Source organism: Neomonachus schauinslandi, chromosome 11, assembly GCF_002201575.2.
Source record: "Neomonachus schauinslandi chromosome 11, ASM220157v2, whole genome shotgun sequence".
Lineage (NCBI taxonomy): Eukaryota > Metazoa > Chordata > Mammalia > Carnivora > Phocidae > Neomonachus > Neomonachus schauinslandi.
Genome location: NC_058413.1, coordinates 95,949,151 through 95,972,740, shown reverse-complemented (window position 1 = coordinate 95,972,740; position 23,590 = coordinate 95,949,151). Strand labels below are relative to the sequence as shown.

General features: G+C 50.0%; 1 protein-coding gene across 3 annotated transcripts; it reads right to left on the bottom strand.

Annotated features, from left to right (window-relative positions):
• Positions 1–11,552: 11,552 nt before the first annotated feature.
• Positions 11,553–23,164, bottom strand: HYOU1 (hypoxia up-regulated 1). Of its 3 annotated transcripts, none has more exons than XM_021696564.2 (26): positions 23,041–23,164; positions 22,075–22,170; positions 21,753–21,846; positions 21,497–21,575; positions 21,198–21,352; positions 21,025–21,101; positions 20,549–20,730; positions 20,233–20,348; positions 18,754–18,946; positions 18,407–18,541; positions 18,167–18,249; positions 17,912–18,044; positions 17,553–17,740; positions 17,213–17,351; positions 16,615–16,675; positions 16,388–16,467; positions 15,799–15,984; positions 15,482–15,654; positions 15,251–15,338; positions 15,014–15,136; positions 14,704–14,837; positions 14,487–14,571; positions 13,622–13,856; positions 13,482–13,529; positions 13,135–13,188; positions 11,553–13,003 (listed from the first exon to the last, which is right to left on the bottom strand). In XM_021696564.2, exons 2-26 carry the CDS (start codon positions 22,163–22,165, stop codon positions 12,942–12,944), a joined length of 2,994 nt encoding a protein of 997 aa, XP_021552239.1. In that variant the 5' UTR covers positions 22,166–22,170; positions 23,041–23,164; the 3' UTR covers positions 11,553–12,941. The 3 variants fall into 3 exon arrangements, with proteins under 3 accessions (XP_021552239.1, XP_021552238.1, XP_021552240.1); XM_021696563.2 differs by having other exon boundaries at positions 22,992–23,078; XM_021696565.2 differs by having other exon boundaries at positions 13,135–13,185; positions 22,992–23,078.
• Positions 23,165–23,590: the final 426 nt, after the last annotated feature.

Below are 23,590 nucleotides of genomic sequence, written 5' to 3'. Positions count from 1 at the left end.
TAAAGAGTTTATTTATTTGACAGAGTGAGAGAGAACGAGAGAAGTGAAGCAGGCTTCTCCCTTTCCCACTCCCCCTGCTTGTGTTCCCTCTCTCACTGTGTCTCTCTCTGTCAAATAAATAAATAAAATCTTTAAAAAAAAAAGAAACATAATCACACTGAAATAATATGTGGATCAAAGAAGAAGTCAATGGAAATTAGATAATATTTAGAACTGAAAAATAATAAAAATATTGCATATTAAACCTTATAGACTACAGTAACAGGATATTTGGAGGAAATTATAGACTTACATGCTTATATTGGAAAAGTGGCTGGAAATTAATAGGCTAAGTGTCTAACTTAAGAAATTTTTATTATTTATTTTAAAGATTTTTATTTATTTATTTATTTGAGAGAGAGCATGAGAGGGGATAGGGTCAGAGGGAGAAGCCAACTCCCCGCCAAGCAGGGAGCCCAGTGCGGGACTTGATCCAGGGGCTCCAGGATCATGACCTGAGCCGAAGGCAGTTGCCCAACCAACTGAGCCACCCAGGCGCCCCAAGAAATTTTTTTTAAAAGAGGTAAAATCCAAAGAAAATAGAAGAAGTCAGAAGTAAGAGCAAAAGTTAATGAAATAGCAAACAAACTACAGTACAGTGTGTCAAAGTCAGACTCTGAAAAGCTAAAACAGGGAAAAACTCTGAAAATACTGAATAAGAAAAAATGGGGGGTACCTGGCTGGCTCAGTCAGAAGAGCAGGTGACTCTTTATCTTGGGGTTGTAAGGTCGAGCCCCATGTTGAGTGTAGAGATTACTTAAAAATAAAATCTTTTGAAAAGGAAATGTCTAGGGGTGCCTGGGTGGCTCAGTCAGTTGAGCATCTGCCTTCAGCTCAGGTCATGGTCCCGGGGTCCTGGCATCGAGCCCCGCATCAGATTCCCTGCTTGGCGGGAGGCCTGCTTTTCTCTCTCCCAGTCCCCCTACTTCTGTTCCCTCTCTGTCAAATAAATAAATCTTAAAAAAAAAAAAAAAAGGAAATTCTAAACAAACCCTTTGCCAATTTTTTTTTTTTTAAGATTTTATTTATTTATTTGACAGAGAGAGACAGAGTGAGAGAGGGAACACAAGCAGGGGGAGTGGGAGAGGGAGAAGCAGGCTTCCCGCGGAGCAGGGAGCCCGATGCAGGGCTCGATCCCAGGACCCTGGGATCATGACCTGAGCCGAAGGCAGACGCTTAACGACTGAGCCACCCAGGCGCCCTGCCAATTTTTTTTTTTTAAACTGGGTTGTCTTGTTGTTGAGTTGTAGGTGTTCTTTTTGTTCTCTGGATATTATTATCAGATATATGATTTGCAAATATTTTCTCCCATTTTGTGGGTTGATTTTTCACTCTCTTGATAGGGTCCTTTGATGAACAAAGCTTTCAATTTTGTTGAAGTCAAATTTATCTATTTTTCTTCTATTGCTTGTGCCTTTGGAGTCATATTTATGAAACAATTGCCAAATCCCCCTATGTTTTCCTCTAAGTGTTTTATAGTGCTAACTCTTAAATTTAGGTCTTTGATCTGTTTGGTGTGTGTGTGTATATATATATATATATGTGTGTGTGTGTGTATATATATATATATATATATTTTTTTTTTTTTTTTTAAGTAGGGCTTGAACTCACAACCCCGAGATCAGGACCTGAGCTGAAATCAAGAGTTGGATGCTCAACCAACTGAGCCACCAGGCGCCCCTGATCTGTTTTGAGTTAGTTTTTGTATATGGCATAGGGTAAGTTTCCAATTTCATTTTTTTGCATGTGGAAATCCAGTTTCCCAGCACCACTGGCTGAAGAGCTGCTCTTTCCCTATTGCATTGTCTTGACACTTGTCAAAATTCAATTGAGTATATATGTAAAGGCTTATTTCTGGTCTCCCAATTCTATTCCATTAGTCTATATGTATATCCATATACGAGTACTACACTGTTTTGACTACCACAGCTTTGTATTAAGTTTCGAAATGGAAGTGTGGGTCCTACAACTTTGTTCTCCTTTTTCAAGATTGCTTTAGCTAGTTGGGGTCCCTTGAATTTCCACATGAATTTTAGGATCAGATGATCAGTTTCTGCAAAGAAACTCACTGAGATTTTGATAGATATTGTATTGAATCTCTAAATCAATCTGGGGAGGGGTGCCTGGGTAGCTCAGATGGTTAAGTGTCTGCCTTTGGCTTGGGTTGTGATTCCGGGGTTCTGGGATTGAGCCCCACATCAGGCTCCCTGCTTGGCAGGGAGCCTGCTTCTCCCTCTCCCTCTGCCTCTCCTGCTTGTGCTCTGTCTCTGTCTCTATCTCTCAAATGAATAAATAAAATATTAAAATATATATATAAATAAATAGGGTGGCTGGGTGGCTCAGTCGGTTAAGCATCTGCCTTTGGCTCAGGTCATGATCCCGAGGTCCTGGGATCGAGTCCCACATCGGGCTCCCTGCTCAGTAGCGAGTCTGCTCCTCCTTCTGTGCTCTCTCTCACTCTTATTCTCTCTCAGATAAATAAAAATCTTTAAAATAAATAAATAAATAAATAGATAGATAGATAGATCTGGGGAGTATTGTCATCTTAGCAATATTAAATCTTCCAATCCATGACCATGGATGTCTTTCCATTTATATAGTTCTTCTTTAATTTCCTTCAGCAAATACTTTGTATTTTTTAGTGCATAAGTCTTATGTTTCCTTGGTTAAATTTGTTCCTAAGAATCTTTTTGGGGCTATTTTTTACTAATCTCTATACCCAACATGGGGCTCAAACTCAAAACCCCAAGATCAAGAGTCACATGCTCTTCTGACACAGCCTCTCAGAAGAGGTGCCCCTCTTCTTGATGCTGTTGTAAGAATTATTTTCTTTATTTCTTTTTGTTTATTTGATCAGTGTCAGTGTATAGAAAAACAACTGATTTTTGATTGTTGATTTTGTATCTTGCAGCTTTGCCAAATTTGTTTAATAATACTGACAGATTGGGAGGGAGGCCTGGGTAGCTCAGCTGGGTAAGCGTCTGCCTTCAGCTCAGGTCATGATCTCAGGGTCCTGGGATTGAGCCCCGCATCAGGCTCCCTGCTCAGTGGGGAGCCTGCTTCTCCCTCTGACTGCTACTCCCCCTGCTTGTGCTCTCTCTCTGGCAAATAAATAAAATCTTAAAAAAAAAAAAAACTAATAGATTATCTGTGGTTTCCTTAGAGTTTCTACATAGAAGATGAAGTGACCTGTAAACAGAGATGGTTTTACTAATTCCTTTCCAATTTGGATGGCTTTGATTTCTTTTTCTTACTTAATTGCTTTGGCTAGGACTTCTAGCCAGTTAAATAGAAGTGGTGAACACAAACATCCTTGTCTTATTCCTGATCTTAGAGGAAAAGCTTTCATCGAGTATGATGTTCACTATGGGTTTTTCATATAAGGCCTTTATCATGTTGAGAAAATCCCTTTCTACTCCTAGATTTTTGAGTGTTTTTTATCATGAAAGGGTGATGGATTTTGTCAGATGCTTTTTTTTTGCAGAAGTTAAGATGATCATGTGTTTTCCCCTTCGTCCTATTAAGGTGATATATTACATTGATTGATTTTCACATATTAAATCACCCTTGTATGCCTGGGATAAGTTTCATTTGGTCATGATATATAGTCTGATTAATATGCTGCTTAATTTGGTTTGCTAGTATATTTTTTAAAGATTTTGCTTCTTTATTCATAAGGGATATTGATCTATGGTTTTCTTTTCTGTTGTGTTTTTCTTTTTGTAGTGCTTTGGTATCATGCTAATGTCTGCCTCATAGAATGAGTTAGAAAGTATTCCCTCCTGTTCAATTTGTGAATAGTTTGAGAAGGATTGGTGTTAATTCGTCTTTATTTTTTTAAAGATTTTATTTATTCATTTGACAGAGAGAGAGAGAGCACAAGCAGGGGGAGGGGCAGAGGGAGAGGGAGAAGCAGGCTCCCCACTGAGCAGGGAGCCTGATGTGGGGCTCGATCCCAGGAGCCTGGGATCAGCACCTGAGCCGAAGGCAGATGCTTAACAACTGAGCCACCCCGGGGCCCCGTTAAATTGTCTTTAAACATTCGGTAAAATTCACCTGTGAAGCCATCTTGTCCTGGAGTTTTCTGTGTTGGAGACTTTTTGGTTATTGATTCAATCTCCTTACTCCTTATAGGCCTAATCTGATTTTCTATTTTTTCATTTTTGGTAGTTTGTGTGTTTCTAGGAATTTGTCCATTTTATCTAGATTATGCACTTTGTTGGCATACGGTTATTTGTAGCATTCTCTTAACAATCTTTTTTGCTTTTGTAAAAGTGGGAGTAATGTCCCTTCTCACTTCTGATTTTAGTAATTTTCTGTTTTGTTTACCTCTGCTCTAATTTTTATTTCTTTTTGTTACATTTGAGTTTAGTTTGCTTTTATTTTTCTAGTTCTTTAAGTGGTGGAATTAGATTGTTTATTTGAGATGCTTATTCTTTTTATATGTAGGCATTTACTGCTATAAATTTCCCTCTGTGCATTGCTTTCTGTGAATCCCACAGGTTTCGGTATGTTGTGTGTATGTATGTGTGCATGCAAGTGTGTGTGTGTGTGTGTGTGTGTAGACTATTACAGCAATTTTAGGCTCACAGCAAAACTGAGTGGAATGTACAGAGAGTCCCTATACATCTCCTGCATGTCCTATTATTGGGTGAAGTCTCTTAGGTCTAATTGATTTATAGTGAGGTTTAAGTACTCTGTTTTCTTATTCATCTAGAAGTTCTATCCATCAATCCAAGTAAGGTATTGAAATCTCAACTACTGTTGTGGAATTGTCTATTTCTTCCTTCAATTCTTTTTTAAAAAAATATTAATTAATTCATTTATTCATTTGAGAGGGGGGGCGGAGCACAGAGGGAGAGTGAGAGGGAGAAGTAGACTCCTCACTGAGCAGAGAGCCTGACATGGGGCTTGATCCCAGGACCCCGAGATCACGACCCCAGCCAAAGGCAGACACTTAACTGACTGAGCCACCCAAGTGCCCCTCTTCCTTCAATTCTTCGTTGAATGTCATTGCATGCTTTATATATTTGGGGCCTCTTTTGTTTCGTACATACATTTATAATTGTTATAGCTCCTTAGTTAATTGACTCTTATTAACATATCATGTCTTTGTCTCTTATAACAAAGAAAAAATACGTATGTAACAAAAAATATATAGAGAATGTCTTTCTTAAGTCTCTTTTGACTTATAATCTACTTTGTCTGAATTAATAGAGCCATTCCAGCTCTTTTTTAGTTACTATTTACATGGAATATAATTTCCCATTTTTTCACTTCAACGTATTGGTGTCTTTGATCTAAAGTTAGTCTTTTGGGCGCCTGGGTGGCTCAGCTGGTTAAGCGACTGCCTTCGGCTCAGGTCATGATGCTGGAGTCCCTGGATCGAGTCCCGCATCGGGCTCCCTGCTCAGCGAGGAGCCTGCTTCTCCCTCTGACCCTCCCCCCTCTCATGTACTCTCTCTCATTCTCGCTCTCTCAAATAAATAAATAAAATCTTTAAAAAAAAATAAAATAAAATAAAGTTAGTCTTTTGGGGGCACCTGGCTGGATCATTTGGTGGAGCATGTGGCTCTTGAACTCAGGGTTGTGAGTTGGAGCCCCATGTTGGGTGTAGAGATTAAATAATTTTTTTAAAGATTTTATTTATTTATTTGACACAGAGAGAGAGCACGAGTGGGGAAGGGGGGGGAGAGGGAGAAGCAGGGTCCCCACTGAGCAGGGAGCCCAATGCAGGGCTGGATCCCAGGACCCCAGGATCACTACCTGAGCCAAAGGCAGACGTGTAACCAAATGAGCCACTCAGGTGCCCCAATAAATAAATATTATTTAAAAAATAAAGTGAGTTGGGGTGCCTGGGTGGTTCAGTTGGTTAAGTGTGCAACTCTTGGTTTTGGCTCAGGTCATGATCTCAAAGTTGTGAGATCAAGCCCTGCAATGGGTTCCATGCTCAGTGGGGAGTCTGCCTGAGATTCCCTCTCTCTTTCTCCCTCTGCCCCTGCTTCTCGTTCTGTCTCAAAATAAATAAACCTTAAAAAATAAAATAAAGTGAGTCTTTTGAAGGCAGCATATCCTTATTTATTTATTTATTTATTTATTTATTTGACAGAGAGAGACATAGTGAGAGCAGGAACACAAGCAGGGGGAGTAGGAGAGGGAGAAGCAGGCTTCCCGCGGAGCAGGGAGCCCGATATGGGACTCGATCCCAGGACCCTGGGATCATGACCTGAGCCGAAGGCAGACGCTTAACGACTGAGCCACCCAGGCGCCCCAAGCATATCCTTAATTATTAAGACCCACACTTACATTTACTTTTTTCTCTATTCCTTAAGCTTTCCAAAATTGATATCATCCCCTTAATAAAATAAATTCCTTGGTCTCAATTCCTCTACTTACCATCTCCAGTTGCCGTAATCTGTAATTTTGTTTCAGGATTCTTGAACTGGTTAATAACAATAGCAAACATTTAAACAGTGCTCATTAGGTGCTTGGCACTGCTCTGAGACCTTTTCTATATTATTTCTGTTAACTCTCCCAACAACCCTATAAGGTAGAAACAATTTTTATGGGAAAACTGAGGTAAGAATCGAAGAAACTTGCCCACATCATAGGGCTAAAAAGTGGCAGTCAGGATTTAAGTCCACTCTTTCTTGCTACCTCTCAGATCAGCCAATTCTGAAGCTGTTGGGGAAAAAATAAGCAAGATTACCCAAGAAAAAATTCTAAAGTGTAATAAGATTATTAAAAAGTATAAAACTACAATAATTAAACCTGTACATTATTAATTTTTTTATTTAAGTAATCTCTACACTCAACATGGGGCTCAAACTCATGACCCCGAGATCAAGAGTTGCATGCTCTTCGGACTAAAACAGCCAGGTGACCCAAACCTGTACAGTATTAAAAAGCATCACTGAAACATAATTAAAAATTCCAATATAAGCTCAAATCCATCTAAGAACTTGTTATATAATAAAGGTGGCTCTCCATAACAGCCTAGGAAAAACAGATTTCAGTAAGTGGTACTGGAATACTGGCTAATTGGATCACTACTTCATACCTTACAATAAAACTCTAGGTGGATCAAGTCTAAACACAAAAAAATAGGGGCGCCTGGGTGGCTCAGTTGGTTAAGCGACTGCCTTCGGCTCAGGTCATGATCCTGGAGTCCCGGGATCGAGTCCCGCATCGGGCTCTCTGCTAGGCAGTGAGTCTGCTTCTCCCTCTGACCCTCCCCCCCATCCTCTCTCTCTATCTCATTCTCTCTCAAATAAATTAAAAAAAAAAAAAAGACCTTACCAATTCTAAAAAAAATAAAAATAAAAAAATAAACACAAAAAAATAGAACCATGAGTACTAGACGAAAGCATGGAAACATTCTTATAATCTTGGAATGGGGATGGCCTCAGCACAACAAATACCTAAAAGCCATACAAAAATATGGTACCTAAAATAAATTTATGCTGAAGACCATATACAAAGTCAAAACCTAAACTGGGTAAGACATATTTACAAGTCATGGACCAAGGACTGATTTCCTTAATAGAGCGAGAGTCCTGAAAGATCGTTAAGACCAACAGAGTCTAAAAGAAAAAGGGACAAGGGGTAGGGAGCAATAGCTCACAGAGAAAGAAAATACAAGCAGCATTTAAGTAAGATGTTCAACCTCAATCCTAAAATAAAATTGAGGCCACTTTTTACTTTATCAGATTGGCAAAATTAAAGTACTAATACTGTATTGGTTTTAGAAACCATGTGAGGTTGGGTCTCATCTTGCTTTAAAAAGAAAAATCACGGGCGCCTGGGTGGGTCAGTTGGTTAAGTGACTGCCTTCGGCTCAGGTCGTGATCCTGGAGTCCCGGGATCGAGTCCCACATCGGGCTCCCTGCTCAGCGGGGGGTCTGCTTCTCCCTCTGACCCTCTTCCCTCTCGTGCTCTCTGTCTCTCATTCTCTCTCTCTCAAATAAATAAATAAAATCTTTAAAAAAAAAAGAAAGAAAAATCAGGGTGCCTGGATGGCTCAGTTGGTTGGGCATCTGCCTTCAGCTCAGGTCATGATCCCAGGGTCCCGTGATCGAGTCCCACATCAGGGTCCCTGCTCAGTGGGAGTCTGCTTCTCCCTCTCCGCTTGTTCCTCCTCCCTGCTCGCGCTCTCTCTCTCTTTCTCTCTCTTTTTTTCTGTCAAATAAATAAAAGCTTCAGGAAAAAAAAAAAAAATCAAAGCCAAATGATTTGTCTCAGGAGTAGGTTACTACCTAGTTCCTAATTTGTTGGACACCAAAACCCATGTCTTTAATCAACGAACGATGCTGCTTCCCATACATAATAGCAAAGAATTCAAAGAAGATAATACTTGAGAATTTAGATTAGGGTTTCTCCGTATCAACACTATTGACATTTTGGGCGAGGTAATTCTTTGTGGTGGGGAGGGCTGTTCTGTGCACGGTAGGATGCTTAGCAGCATCCTTGACATCTATCCACTAGATACCAGGAACACCTCTCCTCCCCTCTTCCCAATTTTGACAGCCCAGAATGTCTCCACACATTGCCAAACGTCCTCTGGCAAAGTTGCCCCAATTGAGAACCGCTGCCTTAAATATTCCTACTTTCTAATGTAACCTACGAGATCATGAAAACAACATTATGCCCAAAGGTAGTCACTGTTGTTTGTAATAGTGAAAAGCAGAAGCACCCTGTGGGTTGCAATAATAGATGAAAGATTAAGAAAACCATGGAATGTCTATTCAGTGTATTACAGAGTTGTTAATAATGCCCATCTGATGGGGCGCCTGGGTGGCTCAGTCGGTTAAGCGACTGCCTTCGGCTCAGGTCATGATCCTGGAGTCCCGGGATCGAGTCCCGCATCGGGCTCCCTGCTCGGCGGGGAGTCTGCTTCTCCCTCTGACCCTCCTCCCTCTCGTGCTCTCTGTCTCTCATTCTCTCTCACAAATAAATAAAATCTTAAAAAAAAAAAATAATAATGCCCATCTGATGATGGAAACTAGAGAACTCAAAACTGATCCTTCAGAAAGAATGGCTATTAAAAGGTCACTACTTTTATATTTAAGAATTACTAATGACATGCTTATGATGTTAATTTAAAAATATATGTAAAATTACATACCGCTATGAGTTGAAAACGTAAAACCTGGACACAAGAGATTTATAGCAGCTTTGTTCATGATTGGCAGAACCTGGAAAAGCAAACAAGATTCTTTCAGTAGGTGAATGGCTGCACTGTGGTACGTCCAGAAAACGGGGTATTATTCAGAGCGACAAAGAAATGAGCTGTCGAGCCACGAAGACATGGAGGAAATGTAAACGCATATTGCTAAGCAAAAGTAGCCAGTCTGAAAGGCTATATGCTGTCTGACTCCCAACTATCTGACATTCTGGAAAGGCAGAACTATGGAGACAGCAAAAAGATCTGTGGTTGGGCGCCTGGGTGGCTCAGTTGGTTGAGCGACTGCCTTCGGCTCAGGTCATGATCCTGGAGTCCCGGGATCGAGTCCCGCATCGGGCTCCCTGCTCGGCGGGGAGTCTGCTTCTCCCTCTGACCCTCCCCCTCTCATGCTCTCTGTCTCCCATTCTCTCTCTCAGATAAATAAATTAAAAAAAAAAAAAAAGATCTGTGGTTGCCAGGAGTTAGAGGGGGCAGGGAGGGATGGACGAAGAGACAGAGCATGGGAGATATTTTGGGCACTGGAACTACTCTGTATGACCCGTAATGGTGGGCACATGTATCTTAAATTTGTCCAAAGAAAAAGAATGTATAATGTCGAGACTGAAACCTAACGTTAACTATACTTTGAGTGATGACAATAATCACTATAGGGTCATAGATTATTATAACTGTACTACTCTGGTGTGGGACGTGGATAGTCGGGGAGGCTGTGCATGTATGGAGCCAGAGGGTATGGGAAGTCTCTGTACTTTCTGTTCAATTTTGCTGTGAACCTAAAACTGCTCTAAAAAAAGACTTCCAGGCTTAAAACTTGTCTGACCTGTTCAGCCTTTATTTTTAAAGATTTTATTTATTTATTTGCCAGAGACACAGCGAGAGAGAGAACACAAGCAGGGGGAGTGGGAGAGGGAGAAGCAGGCTTCCCGCCGAGCAGGGAGCCCAAAGCGGGGACCAAATCCCAGGACCCTGGGATCATGACCTGAGCCAAAGGCATATGCCCAACGACTGAGCCACCCAGGCACCCCATGACCTGTTCAGCCTTTAGAGAAAAACATAATCATCATGGTCATTACTTATTTAATTTCTTAGACATGTGATTAATGACTGGAGTGATCTTCCTTTTGTCAAATACGGTTCCATCAAGACTGATGAACAACCCAAATTTAATAGTGCTGGTGAATTGAGTGGTGAATCTCTAGCAACACATTCTCATATCAGAGCAGTTAACAGCAAGGGCTAACAGATCAGAATTAAGTTCAGACCTAGCCGAGGGACTTAACACCTGTGATTCCTTGGATCCATTACTGAAACCCTTATGAACTGTCAACTGTCAATTTCTTTAGTTAGTTAGTTAGTAGGCTCCACACCCAATGTGGGGCTTGAACTCATAACCCTGAGATCAAGAGTCACATGCTCTACTGACTGAGGCAGCCACACACCCCATGAACTGTCAATTTCTTATTTGCAAAATAGGGTTGTCATCTTAAAAAGTGATTGTCGGGACGCCTGGGTGGCTCAGTCGGTTGAGCATCTGCCCTCTGCTCAGGTCATGATCCTGGAGTCCTGGGATCGAGTTCTGCATCTGGCTCCTTGCTCTGTGGGGAGCCCGCTTCTCCCTCTGCCCCTCCTCTGCTCATGCTCTCTCTGACAAATAATAAAGAAGTGATTATCACCTAAAAAAGTCTGGGACAGGGCACCTGGGTGGCTCAGTTGGTTAAGCGACTGCCTTTGGCTCAGGTCATGATCCTGGAGTCCCGGGATCGAGTCCCACATCGGGCTCCCTGCTCAGCAGGGAGTCTGCTTCTCCCTCTGACCCTCCTCCCTCTCATGCTCTCTGTCTCTCATTGTCTCTCTCGCAAATAAATAAAATCTTAAAAAAAAAAAAAAAGTCTGGGACATAGAGGTCCAAATGATGTCAGCGGAAAAATAAAACCACAACTTTATTTTCATGAAAAACAAAACTTACACATATGAATCTCAACTAAGTCCAAAATGTTAATACTGTGGTGGTACTTTTTAAGTACCACCACAGTATTTTAAGTGGTAATTTTAAGATTCAAACTCCTGTCTTACCAATTTTCTATAATAAACATGGACTGTCTATATTCAGAAAACATTTTTAAAAATCACGGCACAAGGGGCGCCTGGGTGGCTCAGTCATTAAGCGTCTGCCTTCGGCTCAGGTCATGATCCCAGAGTCCTGGGATCGAGCCCCGCATCGGGCTCTCTGCTCGGCGGGAAGCCTGCTTCTCCCTCTGCCGCTCCCCCTGCTTGTGTTCCTTCTCTCGCTGTTAATCAATCAATCTTAAAAAAAATCACGGCACAAAACTGTAGAAAAGAATATTTTATTGAAACAGTTTCTCAATTAACAATGGACCAAAGTACAATTTGACTCAAACCTGTCCAACCAGCCTCAACCACTAGTGAAAGAACTCAAACATACAGGACGGGGTGGGACCCTGCGGTCTCATTTCTGCCAATGTGGCAAAAAAAAAAAAAAAAAAGGCAAAAAGACAACAGACAGACACAGCCAGGTTCCCCCTTGCCCTGGGAGCTGGGTGGCAGCTGCAGCTCCCGTTCCAGATGCGATACTGGAGGACAGGCTCCCCAACGTGGGCACAGTGGGTCGAGAGCCCCCATCTTAGAGCAATGCAAGAAAGGCAGGCCAGCCCCCACCCCCTTCCGTCCCCCACAAGGCCTGCCCTAAGAGGGAGAGGTGGCCTTTTTACATTCACACCCCGGCCTCGCCTTCCCCCAGGGTCTTGGGATAGGGGCTCACAGTAGAAAGCACATTTTGGTCAGCCCAGGGGGCCAGGGGGCCAGGGAAAGCCTATGTCTGGGCGGGCAGACGAGAGGAGAGGGCCAGGAGTCACAGGCTGCCGGGCAGATGCACACTGATGATGCCTGCAGGAAGGTGGCATCCCACGCCGGCCACTCCACACGCTCTCCCGCGCCCGGGAGTCCGCAAGTGGGAGCTCTGGGGTTTTCACATGTTTCTCCCACAGAGGGGGCTGGATTCCCTTCTTCGCTTTCTCCCTGCCTACTCTGGCCACCGGGGGGTGCACAAGCAGGAGGGGACTGATCTAGCTTTATTGCAGCCTGTCCGGATGGAAGGGCTTGGGCAAGAGGCAGACGGCCGCCTAACTTGCCACAGGAAGGCCAAGAAACCATGGGAAGAGGAGTCACTGGGGATGGGGCCTTTCAGGGAAAGACAAGACCCTGGAGGAGAAAAGAGCAGAGATATGCACTCGGAAACCAGACCTGGTAACCAAGGCTCTGTAGACACTGGCCCCTGTAGGGCGGACTTGATGGTGGAAGAGGAAGGCAGGAAGGAGGACAGAGAAGACTGGAGACTCTCTAATATCCCAAGGCATCCCTCCCCCTGCCAGGTCCATCGAACCCTCACGGCCAATCTCTCACCTACCCACAGGCAAAGAATTAAGACATAATAGTGATTTTTCCCAAATTAGGGCCTGGATAGGTAGGGAACCAGGGCTGGGATTAGGAAATCGAACAATTTCGGTTTTTACCACAGAACCACTGCAGAAGGAACTGGTGAGCTGTCCCTTCCTTCCCCCTCTCCACACCTCCGATCAAGGTGAGAGAAAAGGAACTGAAGCCTCTGAGGGCAGGAGCAACCCCTCCCCCGACCCTCAATGTTTAATAAATAGAGGAGGTAGGAGAAGGGGGTGGGATGAATGGGGAACGGGGGCGGGGGTTATAGTTCATCATTCTTCGAAGTCGGCTTCTGTCCTGTTGGTTGCTCCTTCTGTTCTGGTTCTGCTCGGGGTGGGGAAGAGCAAAGGGATGGAGTCAGTGAAATGGAGGTGACCGGCCCCCATTCTGTGCAGATCCTCCCCCCCGGGACCCTACCAACCAGGCTTCCCCGGTACCCCGAGCTCCACGCTCACCTGCTCCAGGACCTCCCAGCTCCAGAGGCTCGGCATCTGCCGCTTCAGATCCTGCTTTTGGGAAGGAAGAGGTTAGCCTCTGCAGAAAGGAGGAAGGGGCTAACGGAGGGGCTGGCAAACTGTTTCTGCAAAAAGCCAGGGAGTCAATGTTTTAGGAGTGAGGGGCCACACTCGGCCTCTGTGTGCGTGTGTGTGTGCGTGCGTGCGCGTGCGTGCATGTACAATAACCTAAAAACGTTAAGGGCCATTCATAGCTTGTGGACCTTCCAGAAACAGGCCATGCCTGCCAGGGTGCCAACCTCTAGGTTAAGCACTAACCATATTACCAACCACTTTCCCCAACTCACGAGTCTCCTTCTCAGGTTCTGAAATGGGCTTTGCATCTTCAGTCTGGCCTGGAAGGAAACCAGGGGTAAAATGTACTGAGCCGGAAGGAGAGGCCTTCTTCCTGCCCAGTAGCACCCGGAGCCGGGCACCCTGCCCTCACCTGGTGGGGGGATGACCTTCTCCGCTTGGTCGCTGGCATTGAGGGGAGGCTCTGCCCGGGTCCCATTCTTGTCTTTGGGCCGGGGCCGGGGCTTGGTAAACTTGGCCTTATTGAGCAGATACTGCACCTCACGGTCCAGGGCCATCATCTTGGCCTCGATGTCTTTTGAGAGCAACACAGGCTTCTCTGTGGCAGGAAGCTTGGCCTGCTCGGCCACGGTCGCATTCTTCCAGGCCTGTGGGCGAGGCCAGGCCAGGCTCAGAGCTAGCCCTGGAGGGCGCAAGTATCTCTGCCCCAGATGAAATACACCCCAACCAGCCCCAGCTCCCAGACCACTCCACTGTCAGCCCCACAAGGGGAGGCAGGCTCCTCAGAATGGCATTTGAGGCTTTGCACAAAGGAGTCCCAAACTACACGCCTAGGGCTTACACCCCATTACCTGGGACCAACTACAGCTGCAACTCTTGATCACTCCCTTGTCTCTGCACTTCTTGAGCTCCGATTCAAAGACGTTCCCCACACATCCCAAAAGGAAGTTTCTGCTTCCTATGACCAGTCATTCTCACCTCCCCGAACCGGGCCCACTTTCTGAGTGCAGCTCAAGCCCCAGCCCTCCAAAGCAGCCGCCCTAACATCATGGGAATGGGCTCCACTGCTGCCCCAGTCTAACAACTCATGGATGGCCACGACCCGTCTGGGGCTCATCAGACATGGCCGCAAACATAAACAGTCTTCTGCCTTCCCAATGAGCTGCGAGGCCAGGAGGCAGCGGCGGCTGAGTCTCCGTCTCTCCGCATCTCCCACGCTGCCTAACGTGGACACCTTGCCAGCTAAGTATCCCCGGGAGTATTTACACAGGGATTACCCAGGTCTCGTTGATGACTTTCTCTAATGTCGTCATCTCCACCTCAGTGAAGATCTGGTCCATCTCTGGGATGAGCCGGGCACCCCTGGAAGCCAGAAAGGAGACAGTGAGCCCAGGAGGAAGAGGGGTCTGGGGCGTGCACGTGGGGCACGGGAAGCTGACGGACCCTGTGGCTTGGTGGGACTGAATTAGGAAGAAGAGCAAAGGGGCTGCTCACTTGAGGAACATGCTGGAATGGTTGAGGAGATTATCAAGGGCAGACAGCCGTTCAGGCCACTTCTTGCGCTCTTCCACCCGAAAAAACAACCCGTGGCACAGCTTCCTCAGCTCAGTCAGCTTCTCCTTCAGCATCTGACGGATGCAGGGTGGGAGGGGGCAGAGGGGTTGAAGGGAGGAGAGGCCGGCCCTGGAGCCAGCCCTGCATCCCGCTCACAGCCTCACACCCCAGCTCTCCTCACCTTCTCTGACCCTGGGAGAGGAGAGCGAGGGCTCCCATCCCACCCGCCATGTCCTGGGAGGCCGCTTACCACCGTGGTGGCGCCAAAGCCCTCGTCCTCCAGCCAGGTGGAGGCCGCACTGAGCCTCCCAGAGATCTCCTCACGCTGCTCCTCAGTGGACACTTCCTGGTACTCGGGCTGGTACAGTTTGTCCTAGGGAGATGCACACAGGCCCAGGCATGCACCAAGCCCCTGAGGGCAAGGCTCACAGAGCCAGGCCCTCCTCAGACACAGGTCCCAGGGCAGGGGTGCTCCCAGCCTACCAACCTGGGTCTCAAAGATAAAAGCTTCCAAGCTGTTGGCAGCCTTTTCCCGTTCCTGCTTCTCTAAGTCTCGGAGTGTCAAGTCTTGAAGTCTGTGGGACAAAAGAGAATCAAGCATGAAGGAGAGAGTATGTTGACTTTGGACCTTGGGTCAGACAGTTCTCCCTCCCAGGGGTGCCGTTCCATACCCTGCCCACCCTACACACACACATGCACACACAGAGTCCCCACTCACTTTTGCGCCGAGCGGGCCAGCTCATCCTCAGGTAAGTCAGGCAGGTCCAGAACCACCAACTCCACCCCAATCTCCTCTACCATTCTCTGCTTCCGGGCAGGCTTCTGCTTCTTTTCTTCCTCTGGGGCTGGAGGAACACCCTCAGACCCTGCTTCCTTTTTCTCACTTGGCTTCTAGTGGGGAAAGAGACGAGCATGTCAGGAAAAGCTTAGACCCTTCTATTCTCCACAGGTGGGCTCTAGGGGACAAGAAACAAGGCAGGCATCTATTCCCTTAGCCCCCAGGGCCACCCTGGCCTTATTCTGCCTGCAGCTCACCTGGGCCTCAGACTTTTCCTCGTTTTCTTTTTCTGCAGCCTTTTCTTCCTCAGGGGCTGCATCCTCCTTTGGCTCGGTGGGTGGGGGCTGAGAAGTGTCCTCCACTGGGGCCTCGGCCTCCTCCTTGAGCTCCGCTTGCTCCCCAGGCTCATCCTTGCTCCCCTCAGCAGGGCTTTCCTCTTCCTCCTGGGGAACAATCACAGACACCCCCCAGAGAAAACAGTCACTAGCTGAGCCTAAGGCTAACCCGGCTCAGCAAAGCCAAGGCCCCCAGGCGCTGCCGTGAAGGGGCTTGCTGCACGGCGTGCGGGCAGACAGACTGCACAGCAATGGGCGGTGGGCTGCACGGCCTTCGGCAGTCTCGTCGGACGAAGGACAAGTGCTTGGAGAGGAGGGGAACGTGCCCCGGAACTCGAGCACAGGGGCAGCCTGGAGTCCCGAGGGGGCTATGGTTCACTGGGGGGCTCGGGAAGGGGCGATCTAGCCAGTCCCAGGCAGCTGGAATGCCCACCCCAATCCCTGCGTCCGCTGCCACTCCCAGGGCCTGTACCCCATCCTCTGAGTTCCCCTGGCTCCATGCTGGCCTCACCTGGACGGCGTCCGTACCGTTCTCTTTAGTGTCTGCTGTCGTACCACCTCCAAACAGGCTAGAAATGGTGTTGCCGAGTTCTGGGAGGAAGAAAGCCCCAAAACTCACAAGGGCCACAGCAGTCACGCCATCTTCCAACCCAAAGGCAAGGCCTGCCCGCCTCCCCAAAACGCATACAAGTAGCTCCTCCCTCACACACATGCACGCACCGCGCCCACTCAGCTTACTGGTCAGGGTGGATTCCTCTTCTGGACTGTCCTCCACCAGGGTCTCAAACACAGACTCCACCTGAAAACGGACTCAAGCTGAAGGAACACACGTGCTAACCCACCTTCCCTGCACAAACCTCCTGTCATCGCAGCCATCTACTTACGCGCTTCCACGTGACTCGAGGCGGTGCTGGCCTATTCCCTCACCTGCCGCCTTCTACGGGCTCCTGAGGCAAGTCACCTCCACCCCTTTTGATTATGAGCCTTCCGAGGACAAAGCCCTAGCTCCTTTCCCCCGAGCCCTGCACTTCTCTACTCGACAACAGAACGGGCCATTGTCTCCCACGGTGTGTTTTAAAAGATATTAACCCCCAGAACTATTCTTTGAGAATGACTTACTTAGCCATCCTATGTGTCCTAAATTTTACGATACCCGTAAGCACTTAAAGGAACTAAAACCCCAGCACGTCCGTGGTTAGTTGTGTTTAGACCCAAGGCTTTTCCATCTCCCAAACCCTTCTCATTTCTCGTGTTCTAATACCATGTGGAGGAACCACTCTGGAAAGGCTGGTGGGGCCTAGGCCCTCGCCCTGTGCCCAGGGCCTCCTTCTCTCACCCTGATGAGGCTGAGCACGCCGCTCTCATCCAGGTTGAAGTGAGCCTTGATGCCCTTGGACTCGTGGTCAGGATACTTCTTGAAGCTCTCACCCACACCTTTTAGCTTCACCGTAGTCAAATTCTGGGAGCCAAAGACCCTAGTTGGGGAGGAGAGAGCCATTCCAGGGAGCTCACCGAGTCTGCATCCAGCTCTAGACTACATAGCCTCCTGTCATGAAATATCACCACCACCCCCCCCCGCCACCGCAAGATGCTCACCCCAACCCTGAGCACACAGCCTGCTGCCTGTCCGCCCTGTGGCCCCAGATCCTCCCTCCCATCCTGATCCCCCTTCTCACCTAAGATCCTCAGGCCCCAGGAAGCCCAGGTCACCATAGTTGATGTGGAAGTTGAAGTCATGGTTGTAGCGGTTAAAGGTGATGACTTTGCGTTGAGGGTAGGGCCCCATTCGGGAGAAGAGAACCCGCTTATTGTGCTTCAGGCTGCGAACCCCGGGCTCCTCCTCCACCTCCCTCGTGAACTCCACCTACACAGCGGGCAGAGAGGAGGCACGCTGGAGAGCCACAGCAGGTTCTGGGGTAAGGGTACGTGGAGAACATCAGCTGCCAGAAGACAAGGGGGCAGGCTAGAGCAGACAGAGGGAGCATGCTCAGTGAGGTAAAGGGAGCGTGTCGCCTGATCAGACGGGCCTACTCACCAGGATGGGGTAGATGACCGCATCTCGGACTACAAACGGCTTCACCTTGAAGGCTTTGCTGAGCACGGCTGCCTGGTACACAGCCCCCATGGCGGCTGCTTCATCGGCGTTGATGTTCTTCCCTAGTTCCTCCCTGTGGGGGTCCCGCGCTTCAGCACATTGACTCAGGAGCAGCCAGCCTGGCCGCCCTCTCCTCAGCCCGGCAGCGGCCCAGCCCCAGAGCCCCGGCCCCAGTGCCTCAACACCCACACTCACTTGCCCACAGCCTTCAGCAGCACCTCCTGAACTTTAGGGACCCGGGTGGCCCCACCGACCAGGATCACCTGCTCAATCTCATCCTGCAGAGAAAGAATGACACGGAACAGCGTGGAGTTAGCCCTCCTCCTCAGCGCTGACTTGTCCCTTAACACTCCTGCCCCCTCCTGCCCGCCACCCAGTCCCTCTCTCCCCGACCCGCCTCCCCACCCCCAGGCCCACACCGGACTCTCCCCTCACCAAATTCATCTCGGCACTCTGGAGGGCCTGCCGTACAGGCCCAGGTACTCGCTCAAATAAATCTGCACACAGCTCTTCAAACTCCACTCGGGTCACTTTTGCCTTGAAGTCCACATCGTCCATCAGGCCCTCGATCTGGGGGAGGATGAGGCATGTCAGAGTTCCCACCCAGATCCTCCTCTGGCTGCGCAGGCCAGAAACCAAGGGGCCGGGGCTTTGGGAGAAGGGCAGGAGGCCGAGGAAGAAGGGATGGGCCACACCGCACGCCAGCGGCCTAGCTCGGGAGGCTGGGGTCCTCTCTCTTCTGGGTGGGGAATCTTTTCCCTCAAGCAGCCACGCGCAGGCACCTGTGCCACGTGATCAGCGTTGGCACTCAGGACGGTCTTGAGTCGATTTGCCTCCCGCAGCAGCTTGGCCATGGCACGGGGGTTCTCCCGCACATCCTTTGCTCTCTGGCCCTCGCGCTGTTCATTGAAAAGCTTTGCCAGGTGCTCACGCAGCCGGAGCTCCATCTCCAGGCCCCCCAGGGTGCGGTCAAATCTATTCAGGCAAAGGTGACAAAGAAAAGTGTGAGGGGGCGCCTGGGTGGCTCAGTCAGTTAAGCGACTGCCTTCGGCTCGGGTCATGATCCTGGAGTTCCGGGATCGAGTCCCGCATTGGGCTCCCCGCTCAGCGGGGAGTCTGCTTCGCCCTCTGACCCTCCCCCCTCTCATGTGCTCTCTCTCTCTCTCATATAAATAAATTAAAAAAAAAAATTAAAAAAAAAAAAGAAAAGTGTGAGGAACACACAGGGTCCCTTCATCGACCCAGGAACCTGACTCTCGTCCCACGTACGTGGCTGACACCTCAGTGACGGTTCACCTACCCCTCCAATCCACTGTATTTACTGGGCGTCAACTTCGTGCTTGTCTCGGGATGCAATTAAGAGAAAAAAGATGGGGTCCCTGCTATCAAGGAGTTTACAATCTAGCATCAAACCAACTGCGAACGTGAAACATGTACCACCCTGTGAGTTATGAGGGACGGACAAGCAACCGCATCAGGAGACATAAAAGGGAAGTGTTGCCTATTTGCCGACGTCAGGGAAGGTTCTGTGGAGACATGATAATTAAGCTGAAATCTGAAGGATGAGTGGAGGTAACGAGGCGAAGAGCAGGGAAAACAAATCCAGAGAGGGGAAACAGTATACGTAAGCAGCCGAGGTGGGAGCCAGCAGAGTAAGTTCCCAAGGAGGGCAGGTGAGGCTGGAGCTCAAAGAGCAAGGGACTCTGGGTAGAGACAAGTGGGAGGGGTCAGGGCTCTCACAAGCTAATGTAAAAGGTTTGGAGCCACTGAGGGTTTTTAAAGAAACAAATAATCAGGTTAGCACTTTGAAAAGAACCCTCTGGCTGTAATGTGGAGATAGAACCGGAGGGAGGCCACACTGGAGTCAGGGAGACCTTCTTTCATAACCCTGCAGGTCAGAGATGATGGTAGCCTGGGCTCGAGTGCTGGTGGAAAAGCAAGCCAGAAATGAACAGGTATGAGAAAGAAGACAACGTCATCGATAAGCACACCAAAAATGACAAGAACAATAAAATGACTGCTTGTGGTCTACGGCCTCACGGGTTTCCTTAGAAGCAGCTCAGGAAGTTCCCTGCCTTTCAATCTTCCCAAACTGTCACCCTCCCTCTCCATCTTCCCCTGAGTCTTGCAACAGGTACCCCATGATGACCGATGCTTCAGAAGAGCACTCATGGAGAAAAATGAGGCAGCTGCCCCTCCGAGAAGAAAGCCCCGACCCGAGGGTGTCTCAGCAAGCAGCCCTCCTTCCGGCCCTGACTTACCCCACACCCCGGACCTGCAGCTGCGGCTGCATCCCCGCCTCCTTAGTCTTCACTGTCTGGTAGGTCACGATGGTGCACACAGTGCTGCCAGAGCCCATGTCGTAGAACATGACGTTCTGTAGAGACACCGAGACAACGGTCACGGGAACCTCATCTAACTCCAGGTGCTGTACCAACTCTCCACTTAAGGCTGAAAAGCTCCAACAGCGGCCGGGAGGGTCATTCTCTTGCTGCATTTAGTCGAGGGCTAGCCATGCAAACCAGATGCCCAACAAGCCACCCTGCCCATCTGCTCGGAAGTTCCTCCCTGGCTCACCTGGGCGGTGCTGTTGATATCTTTCCGGCGGAAGACACCATAGCTGAGGGCCGTGGCGGTGTTGTCGTTGATGAGCTGTAGCACTTTGAGGCCGGCCATGCGAGCGGCCTGCAGCACAGCTCGGCGCTCAGCCTGATTGAAGAAGGCTGGCACCGTGATCACTGCGTCCTTGATGGGCTGCTCTACAGAGGACAACGGAACGGGGCTTCCACCAGCCCCGTGCCTCCGATGATACTTTCCTAGTCTTGGTACTACTGACGTTTTGGGACAAATAACCCTTTGCTGTGTGGGGCTGTCCTGCCCATTGTGGGATGTTCGGCAGCACCCCCGGCTCAGTAGATGTCAGGAGCAGCTCCCCACATAACCAAAGCAAAGATAGCTTCAAATATCGCCGAAGGTTCCCTGGGAGGCAAAACCGCACCCCCTATGAGACCCTAGGGAACCTGGCCGCCACTGACCCCACCTTAGCTACTCACCTGCAAAATCCTCAGCCAGGGAACGGGAGTAATTGAGAACCATGCCAAGTACCTCCTCAGGTGAGAACTGTAGCTGCCTGGGGGAAGGAGGGTAGTGAGAGGCAAGGACAGCCGTGAGCACGAGAGGAGCCCATCGGGCCTGCTGAGCCCGCCGTCCCCAGCACAGCACTCACGGGCTAATCTTGAAGTGCACAGTCTGCCTCTGTGGGTCGGAGCCGAGCTCATGCTCTGGAAAACGAGCTCTGTAAAGGGCCACGTGGGGGTTTCCCTCCTGCTTCCCCAGGAGGTGCTGGAAGTAACGCAGCGTCGCCTTCGGATTCTTGATGGCCTGAGAGGAGGTAAATGAGGAGTAGAGTGTTAGGCTCCCAAGTCCACCATCACCTACCTCTCACATCAGAAGTTCAGGCCCTGCGGTCTGTCATCTCCTCCCCTCTGCCCACCGCTCTAGGAAGGGGGTGGGCTGCTAGCTCACCATGCTTGCTGCACTGTCTCCGAAGAACCTTTCATTTTCTTTCAGAGTCACAGTCACTGGGGTTTTCCTCCGGGATTCCCTGAAGAGAAGAGACGTAGGGCCCAGGTGCCTATAGCAGGGTGTGGACTCAGGAGCCTCAACACCCCAAATACAATCCCTCAGACACCGGACTGTTGTGGGCCCTAGGAAGAATCCACACTGGCTTGGAGCACAGACTCCCCTCTTTCCCCACCCCTGACACTGGGGTCACCCTCACTTGTTCAAGACAATTTCCATGGGCACTCCGGGTTTGACAATGGCCACCTTCATGGACTCGCTGCCCAGGTCCACAGACATCACAGCCAGTGTGTCTAAAAGGAAATAGGTTTGTCAATTAGCCTCTCTTCCCCCACATTCTTGAGTCCCCTCTAACCACAGCACAGCACTCCCCACAGAGAAGGTAAGAAAGTGGGAAGATAAAGGCCTGGGTTCAGCAACTTGAGTCCAGAGGCTTCCAACCAAAAGCCTCCCCTCCCACCATGGATCATTCATCATTCACTCATTTATTCTTCTGCTGATCCTGCTTCTGGGGTACACACCACTCAGTGCCAACAGGTCTGCCAAGAGCACAGCCATCACGACCCAACAGGCTAGCCTCCTTGGCCTCTGCCTCCTGATGGTGGCGGCCATTGTGCCTGAGGGAGGAGAAAAACAACACTTGTAACCGGACGCCTGAATGAAGACGACAGAATCTCATCCCAGAACAGAGAAGCTTTAAGATTTATACTCCACTGTCACTGAGGGCAGAGGAGCCTACATCCCCAGCTCTCCCTCCTGATTAAGGACCCGGCACTCTAATCACTCAAAGGCTCCCGGGCTCCATCCAACACATCCCTAAACAGGGAAGGTACCAGGACAGGAGAAAGAAGACCAGAGCCTTCCGTCCACTGCATAGGCTATAACCGGCGCACCCTAGCACGGGCCCTGCTGTCAGACACCTGGGGTGAAGCCAGGAGTCCCCGCCCAGGGCTCAACTACCTCCCTACACCTGGAGCTCCCCCGCTGGCGGGGGAAAGCCAGGCCGGGCCTGGACGGGAACTGAGAGGTGGTGACGTTGGACGAGGCTGGGATGTTAGAAGGGCCCGTCTCCTCCTCTGTATCCCTTCGGGGTGTCCCGCCCGCCCTCCGTTCTCCATCCCAACCCCCTGCCCGCCCCGCTGCCTACACAGACGCCGTGCCAGGAGCGCTAAGATTCTTCGCCGGGCGGGCACCGAGTACCTCCCCGAGTTCACCTAAGCCTCACCTGGCGAAGGCGGCTGCTCCCACTCCCGGAAACGCGGCCCGGCCCACCCCTAAGACGTGGGGGCGCCCCAGGGACTGAGCTGCGGGGCCAACCTCACCGGCGTCCGTGCGGCCCTCGCTCCCGCTCCCGACCCGCCCCCGGAGCTAGCACGTTGCCTCCTCCAGGAGGGGTGGCCGGCTCCCATCGCCATCCCCACCCCCCGCTACCGCTTGCCTGCGCTCCTGCGGCCCCAGCTCTGGGACAAACGCGGCGGCGGACGTACCCACGAGGCCAGCAGCGCGCCCCCAAGCCCGCGCCCTTCACAACTCCCCTCGGTTTGCAAACTGTTACATTAGCCACCAATCTCTCGGCGGCGTCTCGCGCACCAGCCGGCCCCGGACGCGGCGTGCGCTCATTGGAGCCTCCGCCGCCCGGCCCTGCGCCGCGCGCCCGGCCCCGCCCCCACCTCCCCGGCGCGCGCTCCCATTGGGCCACGTCCTAGGCCCGCCCCCTCCGCCGTCGCCGGCTCGGACTCCCGAAGCCGCCCAGGGGCCAGTCTGCCAGTTGGGGGAAAACGGCCGACGCCGGCCGGGGATTGGGCCACGTCACCGGGCCCGGCGCCCGCCCTCGTGCAGTCCCGGACCTTTCCGGCCTCGGCGCTGGATGCCCGACTGTCGGGGTCGGAAGTGACTCGAGGCCGGTGCGAGTGGGCGCACGGACAGTCCCGCACTCGGCCCCCTGCCTCCGGTCACCTGGGGAGCCCCGGCCGAGGAGTGGGAGTGACCCGCATCCCCTCCGCAGCCACGCGGAAGAGGCGCTCGCTTGCTGGTTGG